Genomic DNA, 18,333 nt, shown 5'->3' on the forward strand with positions numbered 1-18,333 from the left:
TTCTCTGAAGATTATCTCTAGAATGTTTTGGTTTAAATCCCAATCTATAGCTGCCTTCTGCTTTCAGCCTGCTTTACAAAGCAATTTTGCTTGAGCACATTTTGCTGCAATTCATGTCTGACTCTTGAATCCACTGTAAAGTTGACTCCTGAGTTCCGCAGATAGGAATTTAATTCCCCCTTGTCAGTTCACATGTGGTTGTTGCTTTGTATAATAATTGCCTTTAAATTCTGATCCCACGCGACTCTTCATGAGTCACTGCCCACTTGCTCTCAACTTCCTCTGCTTCATGTTTAGATTTTAATCATTTGTCTTGGAATGTTCTAAAGGTTCATTTGTGCTCCTGAAAAGGAACTCTCCAAGGCTATTGACAGGATGTTTTGGTAGATATTGACTTTGGTCAATAGGCTGTGTTTCTGAAACAGGGAGAGAAAAATCTTGTCTAAATAGCATTTTTTCTGGACTGTAGTGAGGTATTATTAAATGGAGTAATGCCTCAAAGTCCTATTTGTTGGGGGGTTAACAGAGGACCAAATAGGCTCAGGTCCTAGTTTGCTCTTTGGGTTTCAGATCACACATAGTGGATGAAGATTAATGAAACTTCTGAAGAATGGCGCAGAGGAACGCTTGCCTGTATATCAGTGATGCATAACGTAAGGCCCAGAGGCTGGACCTGGCCCACAGGGACTTTTTTTTTGCTGGTCCTAGGAGTGGCCCAAAGTTTTGCAGTGCCTGAGGTGAGGTACATAATGCTGCCTTGCCCCATGGCCCTGTTGGGTGTCAGGCCCCATTCAAAATCAACCTTTGCAAGCCTTGAAAGTGCACAAGGTGCAGGGAGGAAGAAAGGTTGCTAGCAGCCTCCCCTCCTCATGCTGTGGGTAACTAATAATTACTTTCATTTATATTTAATAATTAATTTAATGTAATCCATGCGAAGAATATTTTTGTTCTTTGGATGTGTGATATGTGTCAAATTCTACAAATTCCTTGAAAGAACCCACTTCCTCTTCAAGGAAACAAATACAGACAAGCTGGTGAATTTGAAAGGCTGTGCTTGCTTCTCCTTCTGTTTAACAGAAATATATCCTGCCTTTCCACCATTTACATCTTCAAGGTAGTTTACAAATATATTTGAATAAAGCTCTTTACAGTCTCAGCGAGAGTGGGCTTCCATATGTAGATCTTCCTCCTTAGAACAAAGTAACAACCTCCCCCATCCTATGCCTGATAATCTACTCTGCACGGCCATACCAGTGGGCCAATACCAATGCCATTGCCCTCCAGCAATGACTCAAGAGTGGCAGGAGTGCAAGCAAACATACATACATACATACATACGTGTGTGTGTATTACCACAGTATAACCTACATATAATATTTAGCTTCAGCTGATACGCCAACTGTGAATTTACCTTGACAAAGATAGCTTGGCCACAGTTACTCATGCTCTGGTAACTCTCACTTAAATTAATGCAATGCGTTGTACGTGGGGCTGCCTTTGAAAACAGTCCAGAAACTGCAGCTGGGACAAAACAGGGCTGCAAGACTATTAACTGGGACTCCGTCAGCTGCACTGGTTCCCAGTCTGTTTCTGGGCCCAATTCAAAGTGCTGGTTTTAGCTTTTAAAGCCATAAATGGTTTGGGACTGGGTTACCTGAGAGCACCTTGCCCCATATGTCCCAACCCAAGCCTTAAAATCTTATTTGGAGGCCCTCCTACAGAAGCCTCTGCCAAATGAGGTGAGGCGGGTCTTTTCGGACTTACTGATGCAGCAAACAATTAAAACAGGAAGAGCCTTGACTGCGCAGCAGTAATTTATATTGGCCATTCCAGTCTGACCTCCTACAACTACTAAGAGAATAAAACATAAGAGAGTAAACCAGGAAGAGAGCCTTTTCGGTGGTTGCACCCCATTTATTAAATAGCCTCCACAGTGAAGTTCATCTGGCTTCATCACTTTGTTCTTTTAGCTACCAGGTAAAGACCTTTTTGTTCACCTAGGCCTTTTATTTATTTATTTTAGTTAAAATATTTCTATACCGCCCCAAACTTGTGTCTCTTTAAATTCTGATTTTCAGATTTGATCTGATTTTAACCAATTTTAAAATGAGTTCTTAAGCTGCATTGTATTTTGTATTTTCTTTTCACCTTTTTTGACTGTTATGATTTAATGTTACATGTTCTTATTGTATGTTTTAATTCTCTGTTGTGAGCCACCCAGATAACAATTTGTTATGGGGTAGTTAATAAATAAAGTTTTTAAATTATTATTAACAATTATGTGTAAATAAATAAATGTCACTATTCCTTTCATTTGGTGGTAAGAGATCATTCTTATCACTTTAAAAACCACTCTCCTGGGTGACCAATAGCAGCATTCTTCAAATACCAAAATCATAGTTGGCAATGTCGGTTCACTGGAAGAAACATCCACAGTTCAAGACAAGTTGGCCTAAAAATATAATCAATCATTACCCAAGACATGGATGAAATAAACATAATGCATCCTTTATCAACTGTGGATTATACAATTTTATTGGGAATGATTGTGAACACTTTATTTGCCATTCATGTTTTCTTCATATTCTTCATAGATTCATTTGGATATTGTACCTGGATTATCTTTTCTTCTTGATTTATGGACCTGCTATAAAAATTCAAATGTAAATGTAAGGTTTGTTTTAAAACACAATTAACTGAACAACATCTTAGGTAGTTTTGTTAATTAAGCTTTGTAAGATTATTTCAATGTTTCACTTTTTTTTTCTGTGAGGAAATAAGCATTTTGACTACTTTTTAATTCTAGTTTTGAACCTGACCCACGTTACTGCTATCCCTCTCACATCATCATCTGAGTTACAACAGTTATGACATATCCTAGGCTGATCTGTTGCTTGGTTCCAGCCAACCTGGAACCAAACTCAAGCAGTCTGACATGCCCCAGTCTCATCAACTGCCCATTTCTTATTGGCCAGCTTGAACTAACCACTCTACATTGACTGGTTTTGTCAGTTGCCAGAATCAGAGTCTCTGCTTAGTATTGCCTCTTACTGACTCTCTATTGAGCCTTGTAGTGACTTACTGCACTGCAGCAGCTTTTGAGTTTCCAGGCCCCATCCCGGCCCTGCTCTGTGAGGTCTATTATTCACTTTCGTGAAGACAGGAAGAGTACAGAAGGCTTCCTGTTTCAAGCAGACCTTGAGGCTATTCTCACTCATGGCTAAAATTGAGCTAGGGAAGCCCAGTCCGATTTTAGCTGTGTGTGAGAATCAACGGGAACTGCATGGCTCCCAGCGGCAAACCCTCCTGGATAGCCTGCCTCTTAACCCGGGTTTCGGGCACAATGCTTTTAGGGACTTCTGGGGGCTGGGAGGCCCCCCAAACCCACTGCTCGCACTGTGACGGAGCCAGTAATCATCAGGGACGACTGAGTGATCGTCTGTGGGGAGAGTGGGTCAAACCAGCTCTCCCCGCAACCGCCCTTTAGGCTCCTCACACTGCTCATGTGAAGAGCCTCCTTGCCTCACTTTAAGGGTCTCTTTGTTGCTGGCGTGTTTGTTCTTCTTTGATCTGTTTTTTTGGTTGATTGCTGGTGTGTTCCTGACTACTGGTTTCATCCTCTGGCTTCTGGCTGTCTACTCAGTGTGGCCTCTAGGCTGACTCTCTACTCATTTGACCTTCTGGCTCTTGGTCTCCTTGGCTACCAGCTTGTCTCCTGCTGCCTGGTTCTCCCAGTCCTCACCCTAGACTTGTGCCCCCCAGTACCTGCTGCCCACGGCCCAGCCTTGAAAGTTTTTACAATAATATTTAAATGAGGACCACAGTCTAGTTATTATCTTGTACCTGTTCCTTGAGAAGCTCAGAGTAAACTATGTAGAGCTTTTGGGTACAACTACAATTAGCACAGAAATCTCACAAGAAGATACATGGACAGAACCCAACCTTTCCTTTGCACTGTCCTCAAAGTTTGCTTGGATATGCTGAAATATTTCAGTTTCTGTCCTGTCCCATTCCAACCCACCTCACAAGGGGCAGGGTGAGGTGAGGCTGGTCAGGGTTGCAGAATCCTGGAGGGCTCCAACAAGGACCACAGTTGGAATGAGGTTTTAAATGGGTCCAGCAGCCTCACTCTCTCTCCATCCAGGCTACACATTCCTGCTTGGAGAACAGAAAGGTGTGAAGGGGCAACCTTATGACCTGGAGTCTTGCACTCTCCACTTTATCAAATCACTCCTGGCCCACTGGCATCACTGATATGAAAACTTAGGAGGATATAAGGCATTGGTTATAGGCCAACTTTCCAGGGGGCTCAAGTGGGTCAGTGCTGTTTCTGAAGTATCCAGTTTTACAATTTTGGGGTTGAAGGCCCAGGCTCCACCCTGCTTTTGGAATCTGGGGCTAGGACTGGGTCCAGGCCCACCTCTTCCAGCAAAATTACTCTCCTTCTCCTTAGGGTCAGATTCTATGCTACTGCTCAGGATGTGGGTAATTACAGCTTCCATCGAAAGACTTGCAGATCTTGGTTAGGAGTGAGCTTTTGTCTATCTTCTGCAGGTCTAGCAAATAGCTTCTGCAGGTCTAGCAAATAGCTGAGAAACTGGCAGTGGTGGGATGACAGTGCAACCAGATTCAGCTGCTGAATCTCAACAACAGTGACCAGTGTCCTCAGGTGTATAGCCATTGGGAAGAGGATGTGCACAGGAGACTTGCTGGCAGTGAACTTCTATAAAGTGCTACAGCATGACTGGCAGTTGTGAGCCTTTTTGGGAATCTTGAAGATGAAGAGCAAGGATCAGAAAACTTTTTGGGTAACAGCCCGAAGTGAGTATCCACTGCAAAAGGAAAGTCAAAGCCAGAGTTAAGCCAGGCTGTGAACATGACTGAGGAATTTGTCCATAGGAACAGGAAACAGGGATTAGCAATCAGAGATCAGCAGAAGGTTCGAGGCAGGAAGGCTGAGAATACTGAGGAGCATACAGCCCAGAAAACTGGTCTCTCTCTGGCAATGGCCAGGGAGCCATTGTATCTGTCATGTTAACTGCACTTAACTGAGGTTCTTCATCTCAGTCCTTACTTTCAGCCCACTACAGAAAGAGATGTGATAGACAGGCATCACGAACAAAGCCTTCTGAACGGTGCAACTCCACCCCCAGTCTTTGGAATGCCCTCCCAGAGTGCTTTGTCAGTCTCCTTCTTTGATTAGTTTGCTGCTGGAAATCTTGTGTTCCTTACATGGGAGTTTTAACTATTTGCCAGATTAGTAAAGCAACCTCTCCCTCTCTTTCTTTAAAGATGGCAAAAAGTGTTTTGTTTTTGGAAAAAGGAAATTTGGAGAGTGACCCTATGTGTTGGAAGCATTTTCCCTGCACTCCTCTTCAGACACCAACTTGTAAGAGAGCAAGATTTATGCAGCACTGTGGGAGGAAATGGCCATGCCAAAACAGCAGTTTCAGAATAAACACAAATTACTTAAATTTGAGATCACATATGCAATATTTCAACAAGAACCTACTATTTCATACATCTACTCAATACTCTGTAGTAAAGAAACAAATGGTTACACAGAAAGAAGCTGTCATTCATGTTTCACTTTGCAATAACATTAGGTAACTTAAAAAACACAATGAATATCTCTCACTAGTACAAATGTTAGCTTCAAAATGTCAATTTCCATTTGGAAATAATGTTCATTTATTGTAGCTCACTATCTTCTCAAAATGACTACATTCCAGGACTTATATGATCAAAAACAGGGTGAAGCTGCTTCTGCAAGTTCACAGATTTTCCATCTTGAAAGATGAAGGACATAAATCTGAGGACACCTGAAGGTTACAATAAATCATGGAGCATTTCTTAAAAATATAAATTTTAAAGCTATTTATCATACTTGTACATTATGTACTGCAACCAGGAATAGAGATGTTTGGGTGGATGCTTCTTGGTTTCAGAAGTATTCATTCATAAGGTGTTCAAATGAAAGATGTCTCATTCTAAAGGAACCATCAAACAAAAACACATTGGAAAATTGCCAAACCATTCCTGTCTTCAGCAGGAACTTCAATATTGACAGCTAATTTAGCTGTTTGGTCACAAATCTAGTGGAAGCATTGCGAACTAGGGTACTTTCACTCCCATTAAAAGTATAATACAAGAAGCTATGGTTTATTGTTCAAGTTATAGATCAGACTAATACATTGTTTTTTGATACAGAGATGAATACATGTGTCAGAAAAATAACTATTAACCAATACAGAATATATTGTCAATATATCTATATAGAATATATTGTCCAATATAGTCTGCCTATTTTGCTACTGATATATGCATCAGAAAAGTTCCTGCTCATGTTTTTGCTGAAAAATGTTGCTTTAAAACCCTTAGAATTAAACTTACAATTCCCTTCTCTTAGACCCCAGAAGAAAATTCATATCAGAAGTTATCTGCACAGATGTTCCTTTATTTAGTTCTAAAGAGTATAGAGTTGTTTTTAAATAGTGTTAAATATTTTAAATATTGCACAAGGCGGAAAGGTGGGATATTAAATAAATAAAATATACTGTACACTGAGTTTTTTTAAAAAATTATTTATTTATTTATTTATTTATTTATATTTTTTAGAATTTATATCCCGCTCTTCCTCCAAGGAGCCCTGAGCGGTGTACTACATACTTGAGTTTCTCCTCACAACAACCCTGAAATACTTACATTTAGCCCAAGAAGTTGTTGTCTGAAGTTATATAAATAATGAAATACCATTGTACATATTTTTGCACTAAAACTTCTGTAACATAGGTTATGGGATTCTAACGCCAGATAGTCAACAAGAATTCAAACTTTAAAATGGTTCTCAGTGATATTGTGGGATTAGCTGAAATTATATTAAATAACTTGTGAATATTTGCAGCCATAATGAAATCACAGAAGGATTTCTGTGGAGCAACATAAAGTGAAGTGAGCAGAATGGTAGCAAAGCACCTTTTCTGTTTCTTATCTCCCTAAAGGGGATGGGGTGGGAAAGAGTAAAAACTCTGCTCTGGTTCTGTCTTGAGCAAAATGGGAGCTAAGCAACAATTCCTCTATCAGTATCATAGTAGTGGATAGAGTAGAATGGAATCTTTACCTCAGGAACTTAAGCTGTAACTGTTGACTCTACTCCAGAGGTACTGCTACCACAGAAGTGATACGTATTATTATATTTTTATCCCACCTTATAATATAAAATCACAAGGTGGGGAAGAAAAAATAAAATATAACCTACAATAAACAAACATTAAAAACAAATTACCAAGATAGAAAGGAATATACTAAATAACCATAACAGCAAATCATCACAGCAGTCAAAGCCCAGAGGTGGAGGAGAACAGTACTGCCTTTGCCTGCTGCCAAAGGCAGATATAATTTGTGTGGGATTTAAAGGGTTCTAAGAATGAGTCCACGAAGCACTTTCCCCTTAGCAAATAGATGAAAGGAAAGATAATCTGTGAGGATAGATCAAGACATCCATGGTAACTTGATTACCATTGCAATATATTTTTTCCAAGTTCCTTACAACAGGCACTGGATGACATCCTGCTTAAATTACTAGAGAAAGTTCTATTAAATTAGTAACCTCTAGAGTTAGTCCTGAGTAGTATTGTTGAGTAGTTCAGTCAGGATGCTAGCCACTGTCTTTTTCATTCCTAGATCCTACATACATTGTTCATGGATACATTGTATGATACCACAGCAGCTCAACCAATGATGGCTGCTCACTTCAAAAAGTGGTCAGGTAGATGTCAGTCAATAGCTGGGAACATAAGTAGCTGCCTATACCGAGTTAGACAATTGCATACCTGCTAACATGTCCCTCTTTTCCCATTCACCTGAATAGGAAAAGAGAAACATGTTGGCAGATATGCTATAAGTCCATCTAGCTCAGTATTTTCTACACAGACTGGTAGTGGCTTCTCCAAGGTTGCAGGCAGGAGTCTCTCTCAGCCCTATCTTGGAACTGCCAAGGAGGGAACTTGGAACCTTCTGCATGCAAGCATGCAGGTGCTCTTCCCAGAACGGCCCCAATCCCCGAGAGGAATACCTTACAGTGCTCACACATGTAGTCTCCCATTCCAAGGCAAACCACAGCGGACCCTGCTTAGCAAAGGGGACAATTCATGCTTGCTACAAAACCAGTCCTCGTTAAATAGCTAGAGAAATTTCAAACACTGCATCCTGTGTTTACCTCAGCTGTTCTGAGTTCAACAGTTCATTATTTGAGGCAGCTCAGTGAAAAATGATTTTTCTGTAAATCCAAAGCAGAACCTTCCCTTTAATTATACACTTGCCTTTCTTTGCCAGAATTATGTGTGCTGATTCATCCAATGGCCATAGAGCTGAGGAACAAACTGGATAGGTGAATTTCTCATGTATTAAATACAGAATTACACACTATCCCAATGTTTCCCAATACCACACTCCATCAAACCAACCTCTCACAGAAGGTCAGTGGTAGGGATGTCTGCTTTTCCACTTTGATGATACTTAAGAGTTTGGTTGTGGTCAGCAATATCATCACTAGGTCTTTTTTCAAGGGAGGAAAGGAGTATCAGTCAAGCAGTCCCAACAATGCCAAGTTTATTTATTTATTTATTCGATTTCTATACCACCCTTCCAAAAATGGCTCAGGGCAGTTTACACACAGTAATAATAAATAAATAAGAGGGATCCCTGTCCCCAGAGGGCTCACAAGTTAGAATTCATTGGGATTGTCAGTCACCCCTACTATGGCTTGGATAAATAATAGAATATATATGCTATTGGTTGAGCAGGTGCGAGGTTGCAAAGCACAAATTCTGACTCAGGACTTTACCTCAGTTCAAGATTCCAAATTCTCTTTCCATTTGTTGTATAAAGAAGAACTTTCTTTCAATATTCAGCCTCCAGTATCTGATAAAAATGAGAGATATAGCCTTTAAATGTGTATTTTAAGTTACTTTCAAATACATTAAGTCTGTGTTTTAATTGCTTTGCTTGTAGCTACAAGTATTGGTACCATGGGGTTATGTAGTTTTAGCTTAAATAGTACTTTTAAGTATTTAATTAAACTTTATGATAGCTCCTGTAATCCAGATTGTAAACTGTGAAAACAAAAACAACAACAAAGGATACTTAGGAACATAGGAAGCTGCCATATACTGAGTCAAACCACAGGTCCATCTAGCTCAGTATTGTCTTCACAGACCAGCAGTGGCTTCTCCAAGGTTGCAGGCAGGAATCTCTCTCAGCCCTATCTTGGAGATGCCAGGGAAGGAACGAACTGTATGCTTTGGTAGTTTGTTGGTTCAATAAAAAAATCTTGTCCTATTAAAAATAAAATAAAATCTTGTCCTATCTTGGAGATGCTGCCAGGGAGGGAACTTGGAACCTTCTGCTCTTCCCAGAGTGGCTCCATCCCCTAAGGGGACTATCTTCCAGTGCTCACACATCAAGTCTCCCATTCATATGCAACCAGGGCAGACCCTGCTTAGCTAAGGGGACAAGTCCCCCCCTTCCCCCCCTCACTTAATATTTTAATTTTGTCTTTTTCACCATCTTGTGTTAAATTTTTTGCTGTAAACCGCCTTGGGATTGCTTTAAAGAAAGGCAGTATATAAATTTAACACTCAATCAATCAAGTCATGCTTGCTAGCACAAGACCAGCTCTCCTCTCCCTTATATTACTCATAATACTGCTTTTCAACAGAAGTTCCCAAAGCGATTTACAAAGAAAAATAAAAATCAATACAGATGGATCCCTGTCCACCAATGGGCTCACAATCTAAAAAGAAACGTAAGACATACACCAGCAAGAGCCACTGGAGGGATGCTGTTCTGGGGCTGGATAGGGAAACCTCTTATACTGAATTAAATAAGGGTTGCCCAGATTCTGGGGAGATCCTCAGTAATAGAAAGCTTCCCCATTTATTCCATATTTGTGGAACTGTGCGGCTTCATGCGAGTTTCCACGATAATAAAGCTACGATTTTTAAAATTGTATTTTTGCTCACTGTGAATTACCTTGAGCTGCTTTTTGTCGAGAGAGAGGAAAAAGGAATCGCAGATTTCCAGACTCTAGCAACGCAACCCAGGTCATTCCTGGAAAAACCGCTTTCAGTGTAGGCTTTCCCCGCAAAAAGAGATGACAGCTTCCAACATCTCACTTGCCTTCTTTTGAAAAACTGTCTTTTGCATCCTATGCTATCAGACCAGACCAGCCGCCCCGACAAGCACGAGCTCCTCGCTCTTTTCCTGACACGCCCATTACCGCCCTTAACAAACCGTTCAGCGATTGTCCTCGCGCTGGCTTTAACCAGCACGAGACAAAGTCTGGCGGGGTCTCGCGAGATATCCGGGCTTTACGCAGCTGTGCCCGCCGGCTATTGCACCGCCCTCCTTCTGGCGCGTCAGGGCAGCGCGATTTCTGCATCTTTTTTTCCGCGCTGCTGGTGCGTAGGAGGAGGTGGAGATTGTGGTGGCGGCGACGGCGACCCGGAAGAGTCCCGCGAAAGACAGACGGGTCGGTGAGAGCGCTGCAGCGCGGTACTCCCGGCGACTCCCCCCGCCCTTAGGCGGGCCTGATTGTGTACACTACGCCAAGGAGACTTGAGATCTTGATATGACGTTTCCTTATTTTTTAAAGGGCTCTGCCAACTAAGCCACAATGCTGGAGTCCTATGTGACTCCCATTCTAATGAGCTATGTCTATCGCTACATTAAGAACCTGAAGCCCTCTGATCTGCAGCTGTCACTCTGGGGAGGAGACGTAGTCCTTAGCAAACTTGAACTAAAACTCGATGTGCTTGAGCAGGTATGTAGTTAGCATTGTAAGTATTTGTTGCTTAAAATAAAACCAAAGTCTTTCTGTAGAACAAGTTGCCTCAAGTGCAAACTGCCATGAGGTGAGAGTGATATTCCTTGTTATTGTTCAGGCCAGTGTAGTAGGGTCCCCTATTTTGCAGAAGTAAATAATCTGAAATAAAAACATGTGAATTTAGGATGCAAAAGGTGCCTTACTGGGAAGTTCTTCGGGAATAAATGTGAACATTAATGCATGGAACTGTTTTATGTTTCTCTCAGATTTTTGTGACATTTCATCTTCATCCCTGCACCAAGGCTCTGTCCCAGACCCCTAAAAGTACCTTATTTTGCAGTAGTGCAACTTTTTTTTTTTTTAAAGCATCAAACAGTTTTCCTTCATGCTTTGACACTCAGGATTCTCCAGACAGCATAGAAGCCAAACATTTTGCCCTTATTGCTTGGTGCTAAGGGCTTCTTGAGGCAACCCAGGTCATCTTCTGAAAGCACATGATACAGCTTTCTAAGCATGTTTAGGTCTGGGCTGTGCCTGGGAGCCCCACGTATGCTTCCTTGAGTATTATGATGAAACGTAGGTTATAAATGTAATAAAAACGATGTCTCCTGACTAAAGGTAAAGTGCTGTCAAGTTGGTATGGACTCCTGGCGAACACAGGTAGAATATAGGAGGGATTTACCATTGCCATCTCCCGCACAGTATGAGATGATGCCTTTCAGCATCTTCCTATATCGCTGCTGTCTGATATATTAGAGGGATATAAATTGTATATCTATACCATTATTTTTATGTAAACCGCCCTGGACCATTTTTGGAAGGGCGGTATCAAATAATTAAACAAACAAATAAATTTAAAAGGAGTCCAAGCTTGTGTTTCTGTATTTGAGTGTTTATCCAAAGCAGACTCAGTTGTTTTATTTGCACAATTGTTTACCAAGATAATGATATCTTACAATATGAAATGTTAAAAGAGCACAGACCAGTTGTAGTTTACATTGTTATTGTGCAATTAGTTATCTGAAAAGGCACACTTCATTTTTCTCTACATCTTTTTCAGCTGAAAAGTGTTACTTTAAGTTATTTCACTGTTAGATGCTATGTAGAAAAATCAAAATAGGCTTCTGCAAAATAGGCTTTTGTTGTGAGACAAGCAGCTTGGTGCTAAGAGTCAATAATGTCCCAAAACACATTTTTTTAATGGACTTTGGAAAATAACTTTTGGTTGGGATTTATATGTGGGGGGAAACTGCTTGTTCTTATTACTTGTTTTGGTGCAGCAATTGCCACTGCTGAAGAAGCAAGTTGCTGTTCAGTTTATAAAGTGTCTTGCCTCTTTGGGTGTGAGGACGGTTGCAGCAAAATCAAGAAATAAAGAGACTGATGACTGCATGTTTGATTCTCCTACAAATTTGAATTTAATGTCAAAAAAATCCGATATCTATTTAAGTGTCAAATATTAATTGCATACTGTAGTAAAATGTTTCAAAATATTTAGACCTGATATTAGAATGGTAAGTATTGTATTGTGATGGAGCATGCTGTCACTTGACACATTTTACCTTCACCAATGGTTCCTGTAATATTACTTTTCTTCCGCTTTCTTCTCCACTGTTGCTTTTATTTCTCTCCGATTGCTCATTAGGCCTGCAGTTCTGTGTACAGTAAGAGAGTAAGCCCCACTGAGCACAGATAATTCTTCTTGAGTTGAGGAATTAATTAATTATTTTTATTATTATTGATTCGATTTCTATACCGCCCTTCTAAAAATGGCTCAGGGTGGTTTACACAGAGAAATAATAAATAAATAAGATGGATCCCTGTCCCCAAAGGGCTTACAATCTAAAAGAAACAAACGATAGACACCAGCAACAGTCACTGGAGGTACTGTACTGTGAGTGAATAGGGCCAGTTACTATCCCCCGCTAAATAAAGAGAATCACCATGTTAAAAGTTGCCTCTTTGCCAGGTTAGCAGGGGTGTTAAGGATTAAGGATATGACCAGTCTTTAATTAAGCCTGGAATTAAGGATATGACCAGGCTTTAATTAAGGCAGGAATTAAGGATATGATCAGGGTTTTAATAATTGGAACACTTTTTATAATTTCCCTATTTAAGTTAATTATTATCCTTTTAAAAGCTTTTTTACCCTTTTAGTATTAATGTGTATATATGTGATTATTTTATCTATTTTATAAACATAATCATTCTTAGTTTTGGACTTTTCATGAATTTTATGATTTGTAATCTGTAATTACGATCAGTCCCTTTAACACTAATCTGTATATAAAACTTTATGCTGGTATCTGACCGTAATAAAGGTTGATTGATTGAATTGCCCTATATAATAGAAGAAACTTCTTTGGTACTTCCCGTGTACCTACATCTGTGTGTCATTACCGTGCATATATGTCTATGCTGTACTGTGAGGAATATTGTTTGATTTGATGTGAAACTAAAGCAATTAGTGACCGAAAAACCTTTTCCACTTGCATTTGGTTGATCATGATTCATGTTAATAAATTTTAGAGTTTTCACTGCTTTATATGAGCCAGGATCCAAAGAACTTTGTTAGGCCAGGCTTTGATAAATTTTCCTGGGCTCTAGGAGCCAGCCTAGAAATTTAGTTCACAGACTGTCTTCTCCTCTGCTGGCGAACTAGACTCGCTGCTTCTTCCCAGTAATGCCCTCTACTCCATGAAGGAAACTGACCTGCCTTGCTTGCTTTCTCATTTCTTCTGGTTATACCTTTCCCTCATCTGGCTCAGGTGCCACACTTAAATTTCCTGGCACCATGGCAAACTCGCATCTGGGAATTGTCAAGCACTGTCTTGAGCTTAACACAGGGCTTGATAGATAGATATGGTTTATTTTGGTCTTTTACCAACATAAAACACAGGTCTTGAATTTTCCTAGGTGCTAGTTTGCCATGGTGCCAGGAAATTTAAGTGGCACCTGAGCCAGGCAATTATGTACACAAGGGCTTCTGTGTGTCCATTAGGGTTCTTGCTTCTTTCTCCTTGTGAAGCAGACCTCCATGTCCAACTGCAAATTGATTTTGAATCACCTCCTATATTCAAAAGTGATTTGCCATATGGCATGGGGTAGGAGGCTGCTTTTTGAAGAATATGTTTTGGGTTTAAGCCTAAAAATTTAAAAAATAACATACGCCAAGGATAAATATTCAGAATTCCCAAAGTGCTTGGCTTAATTTAAAAACCATCCCAGAAACAAGAAACATATTAATAATAATGCAAGTATAACCTATTGTAAATAAGCCACATCCAGCCTCAAAGGCAAGATGCCTCTAAGTACCAGTTGCAGGGAAGCAACAGCAGGAGAAATTCCAATTGCAGGGGAGCAACAGCAGGAGAGAGGGCATATCCTCACCTCTTGTCTGTGGGCTTCCCAGAGGCATCTGATGGGCCATTGTGGGAAACAGGATGCTGGATTAGATAGGCCTTGGGCCTGATCCAGCAGGGCTGCTCTTATATTTTTAACATAATTTGTTATTAAAGGGCTGTATTTACACACTTGTTCTGTGCAGCATAAATCAACATACTTTATAAAGTCTATGACCCAGTATGGGTCAATGGTTAGTGTGTTGGTCTAGGACTGGGGTGAACCAGGTTCAAAACTTTGGCCATAAAGCTTCCTGAATAATTAACCCAAAGTCCCATTTCCCAGCCTTGACTACCTCATAGGGCTGTTCCATTTATAAAAGAAGGGTATGGAGAACCACGTAAACTTACTTGAACTTCTTGAAGAAAGGATAGGATAAACATTTAAATGGAAAGGGCAAAGCCTAACTTAAAGTACTGGACTACATTCTTACTGTATACTTTTTTAGGCCAAAGAATAGGTGTATTTAGTTTTATATAACTAGTGGGCTTTGAAAATAAATCTAATTAATATTATGTATTAGATAAATAAATATATAAAACCGGTTAAGATACATTGATTTAACTCTGGGATTCCCAACCCTGTGTTGGCAGCCTCTGGCCATGTTGACTGCAAATGTTGGGAACTTTAGTCTAACAGCAACTGGGGACCCAAAGTTGGGAACTGCTGATTTGAATAAAATAAGCAGTTTCTTCTTTTTGAGCTTTGAAATAAAGCCGGCGTTTGTGAATATGCAAATAAACTTCCCTGATTTGATTATTAGTACCAGTGAAACATTTGAGAAACAAGGATACTTATTGCCTCTACATTCTGTTAAAATGAGAGCCAGCATGATGTCATGGTTAGATCTTGAACTGAAAGTAGGAATGTTCAAGTTTGGATTTCCATTGGGCCATGGAAGCTCATCGGGTAATCTTGAACCTGTCACAATATTTCACCCTGACCAACCTCACAAGGTGCTTGCGAGGATAAAATGAGGATTGGAAGAATAGCGTAAACCTCCCTGAGCTCCTTAAGGAGGAGATACAAATTTAATAAATGAATGAAACAAGGTAACAATTTTCTCACATGAAAGACTAATTTCATTGAGAAGATTGTTTTCTTCTCTAAAGAAGACAACAAGCAAATATATAAATTAACAAGGAGGAAAGGACAAGCTAAGTTTGTTAGGGCTGGGCCAATTTGAGGTGATGAAAGAGAATGACCAAACTGTCTTGAAAAACTAAAAATCAACAAATCACCAGTCTGATGGCATCCACCCAAGAGTTCTGAAGGAACTCAAAAGTGAAATTGCTGATCTCCTAGCAAAAATATGTAACTTGTCCATACAATCAGGCTCTGTACCAGAGGATTGGAAAGTAGCTAATGTATCTCCAATTTTCAAAAAAGAATTGAGTAGGGATCTGGGAAATTATAGGTAGGTTAGCTTAATTTCTGTGGGTAAATTGATGGAAAGCATACTTAAGGACAAAATTGTTAAACATATAGAAGAACAGGCCTTGTTGAAGTAGAACAAGTATGACTTCTGCAAGGGCAAGTCTTGCCTCACTAACCTTTCTGAGTTATTTGAGAATGTCAACAGGCATGTGGATAATGGTGATCTGGTTGACATAGTATACTTGGACTTTCAAAAAGCTTTTGTCAAATTTCTCTACCAAAGCAGTCATGAGATAAGGAGACAGGTTCATGTGTGGATCTGTAACTGGTTGAAGGGCAGGAAACAGAGGGTAGGAATAACTGGGCAGTTTTTACAATGGAGGGAAGTAGGAAGTGAAGTCCCCCAGGGATAGGTACTAGGACCAGTGCTCTTTAACTTGTTCATAAATGATCTAGAAGTTGTCGTGACCAGTTAAGTGGCTAGATTCAGACTGAACTGTTTAGGGTAGTGAAATCCACAACAGATTGTGAGGAGCTCCAAAGGGATCTCTCCAAAATGGGCAACAAAATGGCAAATGCAGTTCAATGTAAGCAAGTGTAAAGTGATGCATATTGGGGCAAAAAAACCCAACTTCACATATACGCTGATGGGGTCTGAGTTGTCAGTGATTGACTAAGAGAGGGATCTTGGAGTTGTGGTGGGGAGCTTGTTGAAAGTGTTGACTCAGTGTGCGGCAATTGTGAAAAAGGCTAATTCCATGCTAGGGATCATTAGGAAGGGGATTGAAAACAAAACGGCTAATATTAGAATGCCCTTATACAAATCTATGGTGTGACTATGTTTTGAGTACTGTGTGCAGTTCTGGTCACCATATCTTAAGAAGGACATTGTAGAACTGGAAAAAGTGCAAAAGAAGGCAACCAAGATGATCAAGGGCCTGGAGCACCTTCCTTATGAGGGAAGGCTACAGCATCTGGGGATTTTAATTTGGAAAAGAGGCAACTATGGAGGGACATGATCAAAGTATATACAATTATGCATGGAATAGAGAGTGGACAGAGGTAAATTTTTCTCCCTCTCTCACAACCCTAGAACCCAGGGTCATCCCATGAAACTGAAGGCTGGGAATTTTAGGACCGACCAAAGGAAGTACTTTTTCATACAGCGCATAATCAATCTATGGAATTCTCTGCCATGGGATGTGGTGAAGGCCAGTAGCTTGGATGGTTCTAAAAGGGGCTTGGATAAATTCGTGCAAGATTATAAATGGCTACTAGTCTGGTGGCAATAGGCCACCTCCATCCTCAGAGGTAAGATGCCTCTAAATACCAGTTGCAGGGGACCAAAAGCAGGAGAGAGGGCATGCTCTTGCCCCTTGCCTTTGGGCTTATCAGAGGCATTTGGTGGGCCACTGAGTGAAACAGGATGCTGGATTAGACAGGGCTTGGGCCTGATCCAGCAGGGCTGTTCTTATGTCTTCATTTTTTGCTTTGGGGAATAATACTTCTTTTTGCTGTTTGTTTTTTAAAATACTTTTGATCTGTGACTGACCTGTAGGTAAAATTTTTTTTTGTAAAGATATCTGGTAGAGCATCCTTTCTATTTATGTATCATACGATATTACAGAAGTTACATATCAAAAAAGAGAATGGGGAAAAAGACATTTGACTTAAGTGGTGTTGCCTGAGTTGTCATCGTGATCATCATCAGGTTTTAGATTGTCAGCTTTTTGCTGAATGCCTACCTATTTCTCAAATGTGTAGGCCACCCCAAACTTCCATGTCTGGGCAGTTTACAGCAACATAAAACAGATTAAAAATGAGAACCTTAAAACAATTTAAAACAAGAGACAAGTTAAAACTTGGGTGAAAAAATGAGTCTTTAGGGACTTTTAAAGAATTGTTGGAGATGGGGAAGCTCTAATTTAAGCAGGGAACGCATTCCAGAGCCTTGGGGTAGCAACAGAGAAGGCCCATCTCTGCATAGCCACTAGAGCTGATGGCAACTACAGACAAACTTCTTTGGATGATCTCAGTGGGCATTGGGGCTCATGGCGAAGAAGACGTTTTCTTAAATACCCAGGTCCTAAGCTTCTTAGGGCTTTATTGGTTATAACCACCACCTTGTATTTTGACCAGAAACGTATTGGTAGCCAGTGTAATTCTTTTAGTTTAGGAGTAATGTGGTCTCTCCGAAGTGAGCCAGAGACCAACCTGGCTGCTGCATACTGTACCAACTGCGGTCTTTGGACTATGTACAAAGGCAGCCCCATATAGAGCACATTGCAGTTGTCAAGTCTGGAGATTACCGGCATATGTACTACCATTCTGTTGTTTATCTCAGGAAATGGATGCAGCTGGAGTATTGGCCAAAGCTGATAGAAAACAGCTCTGGCCACCACCTCAACCTGGGACACCAGGGAGAAGTTTGGATCCAGAAGCAACCCCAGACTGCACACCTATTTCTTCTGGGGAAGTGTGACCCTATCCAGAACCAACAGATCAAAATCGTCTCCTGAGTTCCGACCCCACACATCAAATACCCCTGTCTTATCTGGATTCAGGCCCTCATCAAGCTTATTGCTACCTCTAGGCAGGCATTTAGGGTAGTTATGCCTTCTCTTGATGATGTTGACATGGAGAAATAGATTTGGTTGTCATCAGCATACTGAAAACACCCTGTACCAAATCTCCTGAGGATTTCTCCCAGCGATTTCATGTAGATGTTA

General features: G+C 40.5%; 1 protein-coding gene and 1 long non-coding RNA gene across 19 annotated transcripts in view; one reads left to right on the forward strand and one right to left on the reverse strand.

Moving 5' to 3' along the window:
* Positions 1–2,487: 2,487 nt before the first annotated feature.
* On the reverse strand, positions 2,488–10,417 carry LOC128322919 (uncharacterized). Of its 8 annotated transcripts, none has more exons than XR_008306075.1 (6): positions 10,033–10,417; positions 8,846–8,922; positions 7,121–7,254; positions 5,888–5,990; positions 3,943–4,155; positions 2,488–2,647 (listed from the first exon to the last, which is right to left on the reverse strand). It is a non-coding gene; the product is annotated as an uncharacterized LOC128322919 (long non-coding RNA). The 8 variants fall into 8 exon arrangements; XR_008306076.1 differs by having other exon boundaries at positions 4,022–4,158; XR_008306077.1 differs by having other exon boundaries at positions 2,488–2,644; positions 4,022–4,155; positions 10,033–10,414.
* Positions 10,384–18,333, forward strand: part of VPS13B (vacuolar protein sorting 13 homolog B) — a 714,157-nt gene continuing 706,207 nt past the window's right edge. For 5 of the 11 annotated variants that reach the window (XM_053245154.1, XM_053245151.1, XM_053245153.1 and 2 more), the window contains exon 1: positions 10,409–10,822. In XM_053245154.1, the coding sequence (XP_053101129.1) occupies positions 10,676–10,822 (147 nt within the window). In that variant the 5' untranslated portion in view covers positions 10,409–10,675. Of the gene's footprint in view, positions 10,823–18,333 lie in introns of all 11 variants that reach the window. The other 6 variants (XR_008306070.1, XM_053245162.1, XM_053245160.1 and 3 more) reach the window with 4 other exon arrangements.

The sequence above is a fragment of the Hemicordylus capensis genome, chromosome 4 (assembly GCF_027244095.1).
Source record: "Hemicordylus capensis ecotype Gifberg chromosome 4, rHemCap1.1.pri, whole genome shotgun sequence".
Lineage (NCBI taxonomy): Eukaryota > Metazoa > Chordata > Lepidosauria > Squamata > Cordylidae > Hemicordylus > Hemicordylus capensis.